General features: G+C 36.1%; 1 protein-coding gene across 1 annotated transcript in view; it reads right to left on the minus strand.

Annotated features, from left to right (window-relative positions):
* The window catches only part of BDP1 (B double prime 1, subunit of RNA polymerase III transcription initiation factor IIIB), a gene marked incomplete at its 5' end in the record, with an annotated part of 87,736 nt that overhangs the window by 4,563 nt on the left and 70,247 nt on the right, over positions 1 to 12,926 (minus strand). The window contains 8 exons of the mRNA XM_006762480.2: positions 4,550 to 4,796; positions 5,923 to 6,190; positions 6,806 to 6,845; positions 8,928 to 9,132; positions 9,892 to 10,078; positions 10,432 to 10,495; positions 11,390 to 11,570; positions 11,754 to 11,904. Of these exons, the coding sequence (XP_006762543.1) occupies positions 4,550 to 4,796; positions 5,923 to 6,190; positions 6,806 to 6,845; positions 8,928 to 9,132; positions 9,892 to 10,078; positions 10,432 to 10,495; positions 11,390 to 11,570; positions 11,754 to 11,904 (1,343 nt within the window). The remainder of the gene's footprint in view (positions 1 to 4,549; positions 4,797 to 5,922; positions 6,191 to 6,805; positions 6,846 to 8,927; positions 9,133 to 9,891; positions 10,079 to 10,431; positions 10,496 to 11,389; positions 11,571 to 11,753; positions 11,905 to 12,926) is intronic.

A 12,926-nucleotide genomic window follows, 5' to 3' on the forward strand; every position in this document is an offset into this window, starting at 1 on the left:
AAAACTAAACACTTTCAATGACTCCCTTTTATGTTCTTGCCTCCTTTGTCAAATATTAATTGAGCATAGTGGTTTGGGTCGATTTCTGGGTTCTCTAGTCTATTCCATTGGTCTATATGTCTGATCTTGTGCCAGTACCAGGCAGTTTAGAGAACAGTGGCTTTGTAATATAGCTTGATATCTAGTATTGAGATCCCTCCTACTTTGTTCTTCTTTCTCAGGATTGCTGCAGCTATTCAGGGTCTTTTTTTATTCCAGATGAATTATGAGAGAGTTCGTTTTAGGTCTCTGAAATATGCCATTGGTATTTTAATGGGGAGTGCATTAAATCTATAGATTGCTTTGGGTAGTATGGACATTTTAATAATGTTGATTCTAGCAATCCATGAATACAGTATGTTCTTCCATCTGTTTATGTCTTCCTCTATCTCTTTTTTCAGTGTCTGTAGTTTTCTGAGTACAGGTCTTTTACGTCCTTAGTTAAGTTTATTCCTAGGTATCTTAATTTTTTTGGTGCAATGGTAAATGGGATTTTTTAAAAATCTCTCCTTCTGTAAGTTCACTACTGGTGTATAAAAATGCCATAGATTTCTGGGTGTTAATTTTGTATCCTCTACATTGCTGAATTCATTTATTAAGACTAATAATTTTTTGATGGAGTCTTTAGGGTTTTCTATGTACAGTACCATGTCATCTGCAAATAATGACAGTTTTCCTTCTTCTTTTCCAATCTAGATACCTTTTATTTCTTCTTCTTGTCTAATTGCTATGGCTAGCACTTCCACTACTGTGTCGAACAGGAGTGGTGAAAGTGGGCATCCCTGTCTTATTCCTGTTCTTAGGGGAAATGGTTTTAGTTTTTGCCCAGTGAGTACGCTGTTGGCTGTAGGTTTGTCATATAAGGCTTTTATTATCTTGAGGTTTGATCCCTCTATTCCCACTTTGCTGAGGGTTTTTATTAAGAAAGGGTGTTGGACTTTGACAAATGCTTTTTCTGCATCAATTGATATGGCTATGTTTTTTTAAAAAAAATACGGAACACTTCACAAATTTGCATGTCATCTTTGCACAGGGGCCATGCTAATCTTCTCTGTATTGTTAAAATTTTAGTATATGTCGTGCTGAAGTGAGCACTACAATGACAATATCTTAATAACCAATATAAAAATAGACACGAAACAAAACCATACCCAAAGGAATCATCACAAATTAAAGCAATTCTATCAAAAATTAGCAGTTATAAATCTATCAAAAATTAAGACAGGATAGTATTGGCACAGACACAGACATAATTATCAATTAAATAGGAGACTAGAAATACCCCCAACACATATAGATGGAAATTTAGTATCTGATAAAAGTGATGTTTCTAAAAGGAAAATAAGAAAAGTTGGATTATTCAATAAATGATGACAACTATATAATCATCTCAGAAAAAAAAAGCCAGGAGTATACTTCACCAAAAGAAATTCTACATGGATCAAAAGATTTAAATGTAAAAACATTTATTGAAAATCTACTGTAGCACTAACCCAGTGGCCGGCAAACTGCGGCTCGCGAGCCACATGCGGCTCTTTGGCCCCTGCCACATGCGTCTTTGGCCCCTTGAGTGTGGCTCTTCCACAAAATACCACGTGCAGGCGCGCACATACAGTGTGATTGAAACTTCGTGGCCCATGCGCAGAAGTCGGTATTTTGTGAAAGAGCCAGTATTTTGTGGAAGAGCCACACTCAAGGGGCCAAAGAGCCACATGTGGCTCGTGAGCCACGGTTTGCCGACCATGGCCCTAACCGATTTGACTCAGTAGACAAAGCATCTGTCATTTAAATGGTTTGTGCATCAAATGGTTCCATTTTTATTTGGATGTCAGAAATTACTGCAGAGCAAATTTTATCTATCACATATATACCTGAGTTGCTGAAATGCCAATATGGAACCACTGTGAAGTGTTCCATATTTTTTCATTTTAATGAAAGAAAGCCAATTCCAAACATATAAATCCATTTACACAACTGTATATACCAGTAACACGATGCAATTTACTAGCACATCACTTTTTTGGAATGATAAATTTAATGGAGAACTGATTTCCAGAAGTCAAGGAGAGACTGGGGTGGGGGTGGGTATGCCTATAAAAGGGCACCACAACGGTTCCCTGTGATGACAGAACTGTTCAGTATCTTGACTGTAGCACTGTCAGTATCCTGATTGTGATACTGTTCCATAGGTTTACAAGATGCTACCATTGGGGAAAACTCGATAAAGGGTATCTTTTATCTGGGATCTCTCTGTATTCGTTTTTACAACTGCTATGAATCTACAGTGATCTCCAAATAAAGTGTAACTTAAATTTTTTAAGAAGAAAGTGAGAGAAAGAGGAAGCATTTTACTGTTTTGCAAACATCTCCAAGATGTACCATAAGGAAGATAAAGCAGTATGGAAGAGAATAGTATACTATTATTTATATAAAAAAGAAGAAAAACGTTCATATTTGTGTATAAAGTATCTCTGGAGAAGTAAACCAAAAACTGAGAATACTATATATTTGTGGAAAAGGGGAACTAGGAAGCTAAAGGACAGATGTGGGAAACATTTTACTGTAAAGTCTTTTTCACAGATAAGGAATTTTAAGATATGGAATATATTACTTATTCAAAATAATAATAACAGAGAAATTTGAAAATAGCATTTAGTTTAGATTCTTGCCTCTCACTATATACCAAATATACCTCATACTACATACCAAAGTCAATAACCATGAATAGAATTAATTTTAAAACTGAAAATTTTATCTCTCTGGATAAAAACTCCCTAATCAGCCCTGGATGGTTTGGCTCAGTGGATAGAGCGTCAGCCTGCGGCATGAAAGGGCCCAGGTTCGATTCCAGTCAAGGGCACATGCCTGGGTTGCAGGCTCGATCCCCAGGGGGAATGCAGGAGGCAGCTGATCAATGATTCTCATCATTGATGTTTCTATCTCTCTTTACCTCTCCCTTCCTCTCTGAAATCAATAAAAATATATTACTAAAAAAAAACAACTCCCTAATCATAAAAGCAATTTAAGAAACTGCAAAGAAAAAATAGATTTGACTAAACATTCAAAACTTATGTATATAAAAAAAGACTCAAAAATTTTAAAAAGTAAGTAAACTTGAAAAAACTACTTGCAGCAAAAGAGCTAGAACAGGGGTCCTCAAACTTTTTAAACAGGGGGCCAGTTCACTGTCCCTCAGACTGTCAGAGGGCCGGACTATAGTTTAAAAAAAAACTATGAACAAATTCCTATGCACACTGCACATATCTTATTTGTGTGTGTGTGTGTGTGTGTAGTTTCTTTTTTTTTTAATTTTATTTTTTATTACAAAGGGTATTACATATGTGTTGGTCTCAATTATCCATGAATAAGTGAGATCATGTGGTATTTTTCTTTCATTGACTGGCTTATTTCACTTAGCATAATGCTCTCCAGTTCCATCCATGCTGCACATATCTTATTTTGAACTAAAAAAACAAAACGGGAACAAATACAATATTTGTATTTGCATGTGGCCCGCAGGCCGTAGTTTGAGGATCCCTGACCTAGAAGGTACATGGCTTTTTTACACACATAAAAATCTCACACAAATTGGTAAAAAAAAGAAAAACCAATACTAAGATACTGAAAGCTATAAATTAGCAAGATAAAAAGGGAAAAATAAAATATCTGGTAAATACTTTGAAAAAAAACAAGTCACTAATAACTGAAGAAATGCAAATAAACAAATGAAATGACATGCCCACACCTCTACCATTATATATATTAAGTAAGAAAAAATTTTATTTGAAGAGTTATTTACCTAATGCTGGCAAGAATGTGATTAAACTGGCACTGCAGTGCTGCTGGTAATTACAGCACTGTTCTCCAAAGTAATTTGGCAATAATAATAAAGACTCATAAAATCTTGGTCTCAGAAAATAATTCTGGCAAATAACATAAAAAATTTAAAAAATGTTAAAGGTATTTTTTTTTACAAAAGTACTCCTTCAAGTTTCATGCTACCCATTAGAGATCACCAGCCTTTATTGAGATCTTAAGTCACCCCAATATTCTTCTGAAGTCTTTGACACAGGTTCACAAATATTTCCATCCCAGTACTTCCCACATGCACAGCTTCAGAATGCATAAAAATAAAATACACAAATTCTAATTTTACCTTGAATTCTTACAGGTGTCAGGATATTTCTCGGCAAGTAAATAAAATGCAAGCACTGCTTTGTTTTGCTTCCATAGGTCAGAAGGGTCTTTGCTTTAAAGAAATGGCAATTAAGGGTCTATTTACAGCTAGTTCAATGGCTCTGCACTAATATACTAGCTGTAACATCCTACCTTATCTTCTTTCAATATAGTGGTGAGTGGGGAGGATGATGGGAAGGAGATAGCTAAGATTTGCGCTGCAATAATTTCTGACACCCAAATAAAAATAACAATTGGCATGTTTTTACTAGTTGAATGTGATATCCAACCCATTCTATATAAACAACAAAGCAAGTAGTTATCACATACATACCTGAGTTGCTGAACTGCCAATATTCTCAGATTGAGTATTAACAACACTTGGAGATGGAAGCATATTAGAGGACTCTTGAACTTTTTTCTGGCTTTCACTAAGTGGATTGGATCTTTTCAAATTCTGTCTTGATATAGGTATAAGGGGTTTTAGGCGTTTCTTTCTATGAACCTGAGTAGGTTCATCAGACTCCAAACTATTCTTTGAACATATTAAAGACAAAAATCCCAGGGGTCTTCTGCCAGGTCTAGAAATACAAACATAAAGACATTCAAGAATATCCAGGAAAACACATTCTTAATAACAACTCCTTTCCATTAATCCTACAATGGCATATGTACTAGTAATACGTCATTGGTGCATAAATTAGTGCTTAAAAATGCATACAAATCACCCGGGTATCTTATTAAAATGAAGATTCTGACTGAATTAATGGGGGGTAGAGCCTGGGTTCTGTATTTCTAACAACTTCTCAAATGATGTTAGTTCCATGCTGCTAGTCCCATGACCATACTGAATAGCAAGGCTCTAGAGCAGATGTCAGCAAACTAGGCCAAATGTAGTCCACCACTTGATTCTATAAACGAATTTTACTGAACACAGTTGTGATCATCTGTTTAAATGATTGCTTTTGCACTATAAATGCACAGTTGAGTAGTTGCAAAGACATAAAGGCCACAAAGCCTAAAAGATATACTACACGATTTTTAGCAAAAAAATTTGCTGACCCATATTCTAGAATATTGCTTCTCAATTGGTTTAACCCAAACCCCGTGATGCCTCCCTCCTTCTATATTCAGCACATCTCTTAGACCAGAGAAGATATTGCTGAGCTTTACTTTCTGTCGTTTAGACAACAAGGATGGTAGATTCATTAAATATGCCTTTGTAAGCTACATACGCGCTTCCCCCTTTCCTTTTGTGGAGGTTAGTGCATGTCCTCTCCCTCTTCAACTCACCAACACCATATTAATGACTTTAATACTGCTGACAAGAACAATAATTATCCATAACCCAGAATGCTTAACTTCTAGAATATGAGGAAAATAATGTGGGGAAAGCTGGCTTTGGGCTTAAATTCCACAGTTACTCTCATAGAGACAAAGCCATGGTTTGCCTCTTTGCTACGCCATAAGGGAGAAAAATGCACATTTTCTGGAACCTCAATAAAACAACATCCAGAACTACTTCTGAGGTTAACCCTATGTCTCAGATCATCTACCTGTGCACTGGCAGCTACTATATGATAGAATAAATAAGGATCAAAATAATAATCAAGGACAATGTCGAAAACCAAATATATAATACTGAACTCTAAACATTTTCTATCTAAACAGTCAAAGTTTTAGCACTTAGAGATTTTCTCAAGATACCTGGATAGTGGGGTTTTTGAAGATGATGTGATGCTATCCACTTGTTCAGACTTAGAAGCTGCACAAGTTCCTTCTTCCTTATCAGACACAATCACCTTATTCTGAGGTAACTGAGGTGTATTCTTTTCTATATGTGTATCTATTATTTTATCAAGAGGTCTAGATCCCATACTCTGAAAAGTTGCTTCAAGTTGCTCTTTCTGAGGTTCTGGTGTTGTATGTGTGCTTTCTGAAGTAGGGAAGATATTCTGTCCCTCGTAAGACTTCCCTTAAAAAAAAAAGAAAAAAAATGGTAAGCACATATATTGAAATTAACACAACCAATGGAACTTCAATATCTGAAGGAAAAAACCCATGACATTCTATCCTAAACAGCTCTAGTAAGCTAAATTATAATTAGAGTAAGCTAAATTATAAATTAGGGAGTTACCTGGACGCTTAAGAATAATATAACTAGCTAAAAGTTAAAGTAACAGCTTCTCAAGAATAGTCTTATCAACATATTTTTACTTAGAAAATCTTTCTCCATAAATATTTCTTAAACTAACAAAGTGATCATTTTCTAATCTCAGGGTATAGCGAAGGACCTATGAAAACTCCTTTTACCCAGCTTTCTAATTCCTAAAATGTAGTTGTTGAGCTTTCTCAGAAATCCCGTAGAGATGTGGTTTTCTATTAAATACAGGAAGAAAGTAGACTTTTATGGCTACCAAAGTGCCAAATCCATAATCTCAGCAGGGAAAAAAAAATCTAATAATAAAAGCATGATTCTTAGAGAACAGCGAGCAAGACTCTGCTTCAATCCCAAATTTGAACAAGATGCATCAAAAATAACCAGGGGTACTTAGGAAAATATAATCACATTAAAATTTATTTCACTCACCTGTTTCCTCAAAAACATTTATTAATTCCTTTGAACACACCTGTTTTAAGAAAATTTACAAAAAAAAATTAGAAATCCATTTATCAAATAAAATGAAGCAGGCTGGGAGATGTTAGTGAGGGGAAAAAGAGACATATGTAATACTTTTTTTTTTTTAATATATTTTATTGATTTTTTACAGAGAGGAAGGGAGAGAGATAGTCAGAAACATCGATGAGAGAGAAACATCGATCAGCCGCCTCCTCCACATCTCCCACTGGAGATGTGCCCGCAAGCAAGGTACATGCCCTTGACCGGAATCGAACCTGGGACCCTTCAGTCCGCAGGCCGACGCTCTATCCACTGAGCCAAACCGGTTTCGGCAGACATATGTAATACTTTCAACAATGAAGAATTTTTTTAAAAAGTTAACCAAAAAAGTCTGCATGTGAAAACCACATTAAATAGAGTCAAATGAAAAATAACCAACTGGGAAAAAATATCTGCAACTCATATCTCAGGCATATATATATATATATGAGAGTTCCTTCAAATCCATAAGAAAAAAATTAACAACCCAATTAAAAAATGGGTAAGGAATACAGAGAGTCATCCCACAGAAAACACAAATGGCTTAAAAATATGAAAAGATGCTCCATCCTTACTCATAATAAGAGAAATTAAAACTATTCTGGGAGACCATTTTTCACCTATCACATATACAAGGATACACTGCCTCTGTTGTCTGCTATCATCTAAGGACTATTGGTCTTCAAGTGTCCCTTTGAGAATACAGATTTATGGATAAATTAACTTTGCCATAGTGTGGTTATATACATTATAAGTACCAGAAACAAAAAACAGAGGGTGCTAAGAAACATACAACACAGTGCATGTTGATTAAATCTGCATAGTATTATCAGACTTCTCTAAGGTAGTGATCACTGAGTTAAAGAGGTTTGTATGTTTTAAGGGAGGGGTGGAGAACGTCTGGCTCATGGGCCATATAAGGCCTGTGAAATCATTTGGTCTGTTCCTGCCAAGACATTTGGCGTGAGTTAATTAAATGTTTGACCAAATATAGAAAGCTAATTTTTAAGTTGATAATTATAAATATGATGTTATAAATATTTATGAGAATGATGTTATAAATATCCAAATGGCCCTTGACAGAAAAAAGGTTCCCCACCACTATTTTAAGGGAACAGTTCAGAAAAAGAAATAGCAAAAAAATGGCCGGGGACAGGAAGGAGTACTGTGCTTTTGAGAAAAAAGATGGCCAATATGGTTAGGGAGTAAGGTAGAGATTAGCACAAGACTAGAGACATAAATGAACAAGATAAGTATAGGGCCTTAGAAGTTCTGTTTTTATTCCTAATAGCAATAAGAAGCTTTAAGCATTTTAATGGTGGTGGTGATTAGTATCATCATTTTATACAATAGCAAACTCAATCAGAGAGGTGAAGTAGCTTGCCAAAGGTCTCACAGCTATTAAGTGGTACAACCAAGATCCAGATCTGTATGATGCTTTCAGCCTACTTTTTAGCTAACGATACAGAGCCAGGAATGGATTTCCTGATTAATGTCCATCAATTTTCTTATATAACAGGTTGAAAGTAAAAATACAAAACCAGTTTTACTTTAATTATTTAGGGTGAAAAGTATTAGAACTATCTATATATATAAAAGCCTAAGCAACCATTATGACTGAGCAACCAGAACGACTGGTCGACTAGTCACTATGATGCTCAACGCAGGAGCTGCCCCCTGGTGGTCAGTGCACTCCCACAGCCAAACTCCTGCGGCACCGCCCGCTGGCTAGCCAACCTCCCATGTTCCCTCCCCCCAATCAGGGAGCTGGCCGGCCAACTTCCCGCAGCCTCTCCCTGCCCTCCGCCCTCCACCCTCCGCCCTGGCTGACTGGCCCCCCCATCGGCCCTGATCAGGGGGCCAAACGGCCAATCTCCAGGGGTTCCTCCTCCTGGCCGGCCCCCCAATAGGTCTTGATCGCAAGCCAGGCCAAGAGACCCCACCCATGCATGATTTCATGCACCGGACCTCTAGTCTTTATATAAAGAATATAAAGGGGAAAAAACAAATCAATCTGTTATAATATGGCCATCTTACTTAGTGGCTCTCTTACCTCAGAGATATATTCTTGACAATCATCTCTCAAAGTGAGTGAATGTTTTTTGGCAGGAGGAACATGGTCACTTTCATCAGACCTACAATGAAATCTCTTCCTAGACATAAGATCCAAATTAGCAGGAGGCTTTTCAGAAGCATCACTTCCAGAATTAGATAAACACATGGCATCTTGACCAACTGAAGTTACTGGAAAATTCATACTGCATAGAAAATACATACACGTTAAATCAGTTAATTAGAGGTAATTTAATGAGGTTAAAGACTGAGCTATTCCAATCAAAACTGCCAAAAACACTTCAAAGTAACTAACACATACATGGCCATGACCACAAAAATGTTATTGAGCCTCCATTAATACTTAAAGGCTTAGAAATTAAATTCCATACTACTGAATGAAATCTGAGGTATAAAAAATGTCTGTAAAGTTTATTTTTAATCCAAAATGTCTCTTTCTGATATAAAAGACTTCAATTTCTAATTCTATTTAATAGACAATTAAGCCTCTTAATGAGTGACTGTTAAAATACAACTTAAGAATTCTACTGTAAAGAATTAAAATGAGCATCAAAAATATATAGAAATGGTACCTCTACTATTTTTGCAACTTTCTGTGAGTGTATTTAGAATATATATTTACGTTTACAAAGTAACAAAATTTAAGATATATATAAATGTTTTCAAAGTAACCATACCTTTAATAGATGCCATTTTATGATCTACATTTATAGGTGTTTTTAGCTTTCAAAATACATAAAATACCACACAAGCTTCATTCAAAAATTATTATACATTTGTGACATCTTCATCAGATATAAAATAAATTATTTCTTCTCTACCACATGATTACTAAATAAGATATCTAGAATTACAAATGTTGTTAAATGGCTCATTCCTATCAATACTATTTGATTCATAAAGTAATTTTTCTCCTAGTAAAAACAGTTTAGCTCATCCATTACCTCATGTCCCCCTTTTCTTCTGTAGTCACTGATTTGACCAATATGGGCGCTGGCAGTAAAGGGTTTGGCATTAACTGTGTAGAGTTTTCAGTAAATTCTTGTACTGCATCGGTTGGAATTTCCACCAGAGTTAAAATGAATGCTTGCTCTTCCTCAGCATCATGATGTACGTCACCAACTAGATTGACTATCAAAATTTAAAAGTTAGTAATGAAAAGCTGAACCATGAAAGTACAGAAAATCATTTCATTTCTAAAAAGTCTCAAAATAACTTATCACTAAGAATAAAAACTGAATTACACCCCAAAAAAATAAAAAAGTAATTTTATAAAGGATAAAGATCATTCACTATGGAAATTTATAATTTTGAGCAACAAAATACTTCAAGTTGTTTTTTATTTGTTTTTTTAATTTAAGGCCATCATAGATTTTTTTTCGCCAAAAAAACACATAATTGTTTTGTTTTTTCCACAGTCAAATTGGGGAGTAAAGACCATACTGTTAGGTTCTATGATACTTTATTGAAGCAGATTATCATACCTGCTAAATCCTGAGGATTGCTTACATTCTCTTGTTGGACTTCTGGAGTACTAGTTGGTATACACTGCCATAAAAATTAAAATGAAAAAGGTTGACCAAATCTCAGTTTTAAAAAGTTTTCCTGACAATTTGATATACTGAACAGTTATGGTTTCAAGTCAACAATTATCTAATCCTATGCAATTTTTCAAAGTAGTTTTGGAAACTTGATTGTACCAATAAACTTTTGATTAACATTTACACACAGAAATTCAGACTGAATTGTTTAATATATGTAGTCTATGAAATGAATTTTGACAGAAAAGGGAGCCCTAGCTGGTTTGGCTCAGTGGATAGAGCTTCGGCCTGGGGACTGAAGGGTCGCGGGTTCGATTCTGGTCAAGGGCACATGCCTGAGTCGCGGCCTCGATCCCCAGTAAGGGATCTGCAGGATGCAGCCAATGATTCTCTCTCATTATTGATGTTTCTCTCTCTCTCTCTCTCCCTCTCCCTTCCTCTCTGAAATCAATAAAATTGTTACCCCGTATCTCAGTGTTAGACACGTAGCTTCTCAGATCCAGGGGCTAAGTAGCAAGAGGCGAATTCTCCATGTACAAAACACTTCACTTTTCAAAGCTTTTACAACAAAGCTAGGTATTGGCTAGTTTATCACTGTGCTCCAGAGACTAAAAACAAAATAAAAATTCTATCACAGTACATTCTTGCAAAGGCAAAACAGATCAGTGGTTGCCAGGAGCTGGGAGTGGGAGAGGAGGGGTGACTAAAAAAGAACACCAGAGAATTTGAGCAATGATCCAACTGCTCATGTATTAGTCACATGACTAAGTGTTTGTAAAAATGTAGAGAATTGCACATTAAAGAGGGTGAAAGGTATTGTGTTTATATTATACCTTAATTTTTTTTTTTAAATGAGGAACAAACACCTAGCCACCACTTATTATATTTTTCATTCCTTTACCTCTGGGACATGAGGTGTAAGCACATTGTCTCCATTCGAGTCCTTTCCCAGGGGCTCTCCAACAGAACTCTCACTAAGACCCCTACCCACACCAAGTGTGTGGGAGCTTGTCTCAGAGGAAACAACTGGAGCAAATGACAATATCTGAACTTCTTGAGATCCCTGTGCTTGATCTTCCTTTCTGAAAGAGAAATCAGTATACTTATATTTAAAATCAAGCAGACAACCACAGCATGTTTAGAGCTAGGTACAACAAATTCATCTATTTTATTGTTTTTTAAACTTTTATATTATATTAATGCAACAGAACCTGGATGTTTGTTTGTTTTTAAATTAAATTCATCCCACAATCTCTCCTCTTTACCTTTCCTTTAGGCTTGCTTCCTGCAAAATACTGGTCTCTTCAATGCCATGGTCATGTGCCAATTTGCTCTGCTCCTTATTCTCTGCTATTGTTTCTGATTCAAGGTTTTTATCTTCTAATCCCGTTGCTTTAGGAGCATTTTTCTCCGTTTCTTAAATAAAAAAAACATTTAAGATATAATCCAAAATAGTACAGCTAAAATCTCCATATTAGAAACATATTTTCTTTTCAAAGACAGATCACTATATAGTGGGCTCTTTCAAACATCTCTTAATCCAAAAAGCAAGTTTATTATTATTTTTTAATATATTCTTTTATTTTTAATATATTTTATTGATTTTTTACAGAGAGGAAGGGAGAGAGATAGAGAGTTAGAAACATCGATGAGAGAGAAACATCGATCAGCTGCCTCCTGCACTCCCTACTGGAGATGTGCCCGCAACCAAGGTACATGCCCTTGACTGGAATCGAACCCGGGACCTTTCAGTCTGCAGGCCGACGCTCTATCCACTGAGCCAAACTGGTTACGGCAATATATTCTTATTGATTTCAGAGAGATGAAGGAAGAGGGGGAGAGACATAGAAACATCGATGAGAGAGAATCATTGATCGGTTGCCTCCTGCACGCCCTCTCCTGGGAATCGAGCCAGCAATCTAAGCATATGCCCCAACCAGGAATCAAATCATGACCTCCTGGTTCACAGGTTAATAATGCTCAACTACTGAGCCATGCCTGCCAGGCTAAAATGCAAGTTTATTGACAGGGCACATATTTCACTCCTGGCTACCACAAAAACTGCATCTCCATTTAATGGTAATAGAAGTATAATTAGAAATCCACCAACAAAAGTAGTTTACAGGTGGATATACATGAGGTCTGGTTAGTTCCACCTTGGGAAAAGTACTGGGAAGGAGCTGTTCTACAAAGAATAATGTTACAAAGGGAAAGAAAATGACTTCTATATAGGAAAGGTAACCTGAGCCAGCATGAGAGTGCTTCTAAGTACTGCTCAGACCAGAGTAACAGGCATTGCTGGTTGAAAGAGAAACCCCAGAAATCAGGAATCCCAAAACAGAAATGATGATGTTAACTATCCAGACCTTCTACATACAACATACAGGGTTTAACACAATCTCGGTAAATATATCAACACCACTAAGTACATTTTTTAA

This window comes from Myotis davidii, unplaced genomic scaffold (genome assembly GCF_000327345.1).
Source record: "Myotis davidii unplaced genomic scaffold, ASM32734v1 scaffold135, whole genome shotgun sequence".
In the NCBI taxonomy this organism is placed as follows: Eukaryota; Metazoa; Chordata; class Mammalia; order Chiroptera; family Vespertilionidae; genus Myotis; species Myotis davidii.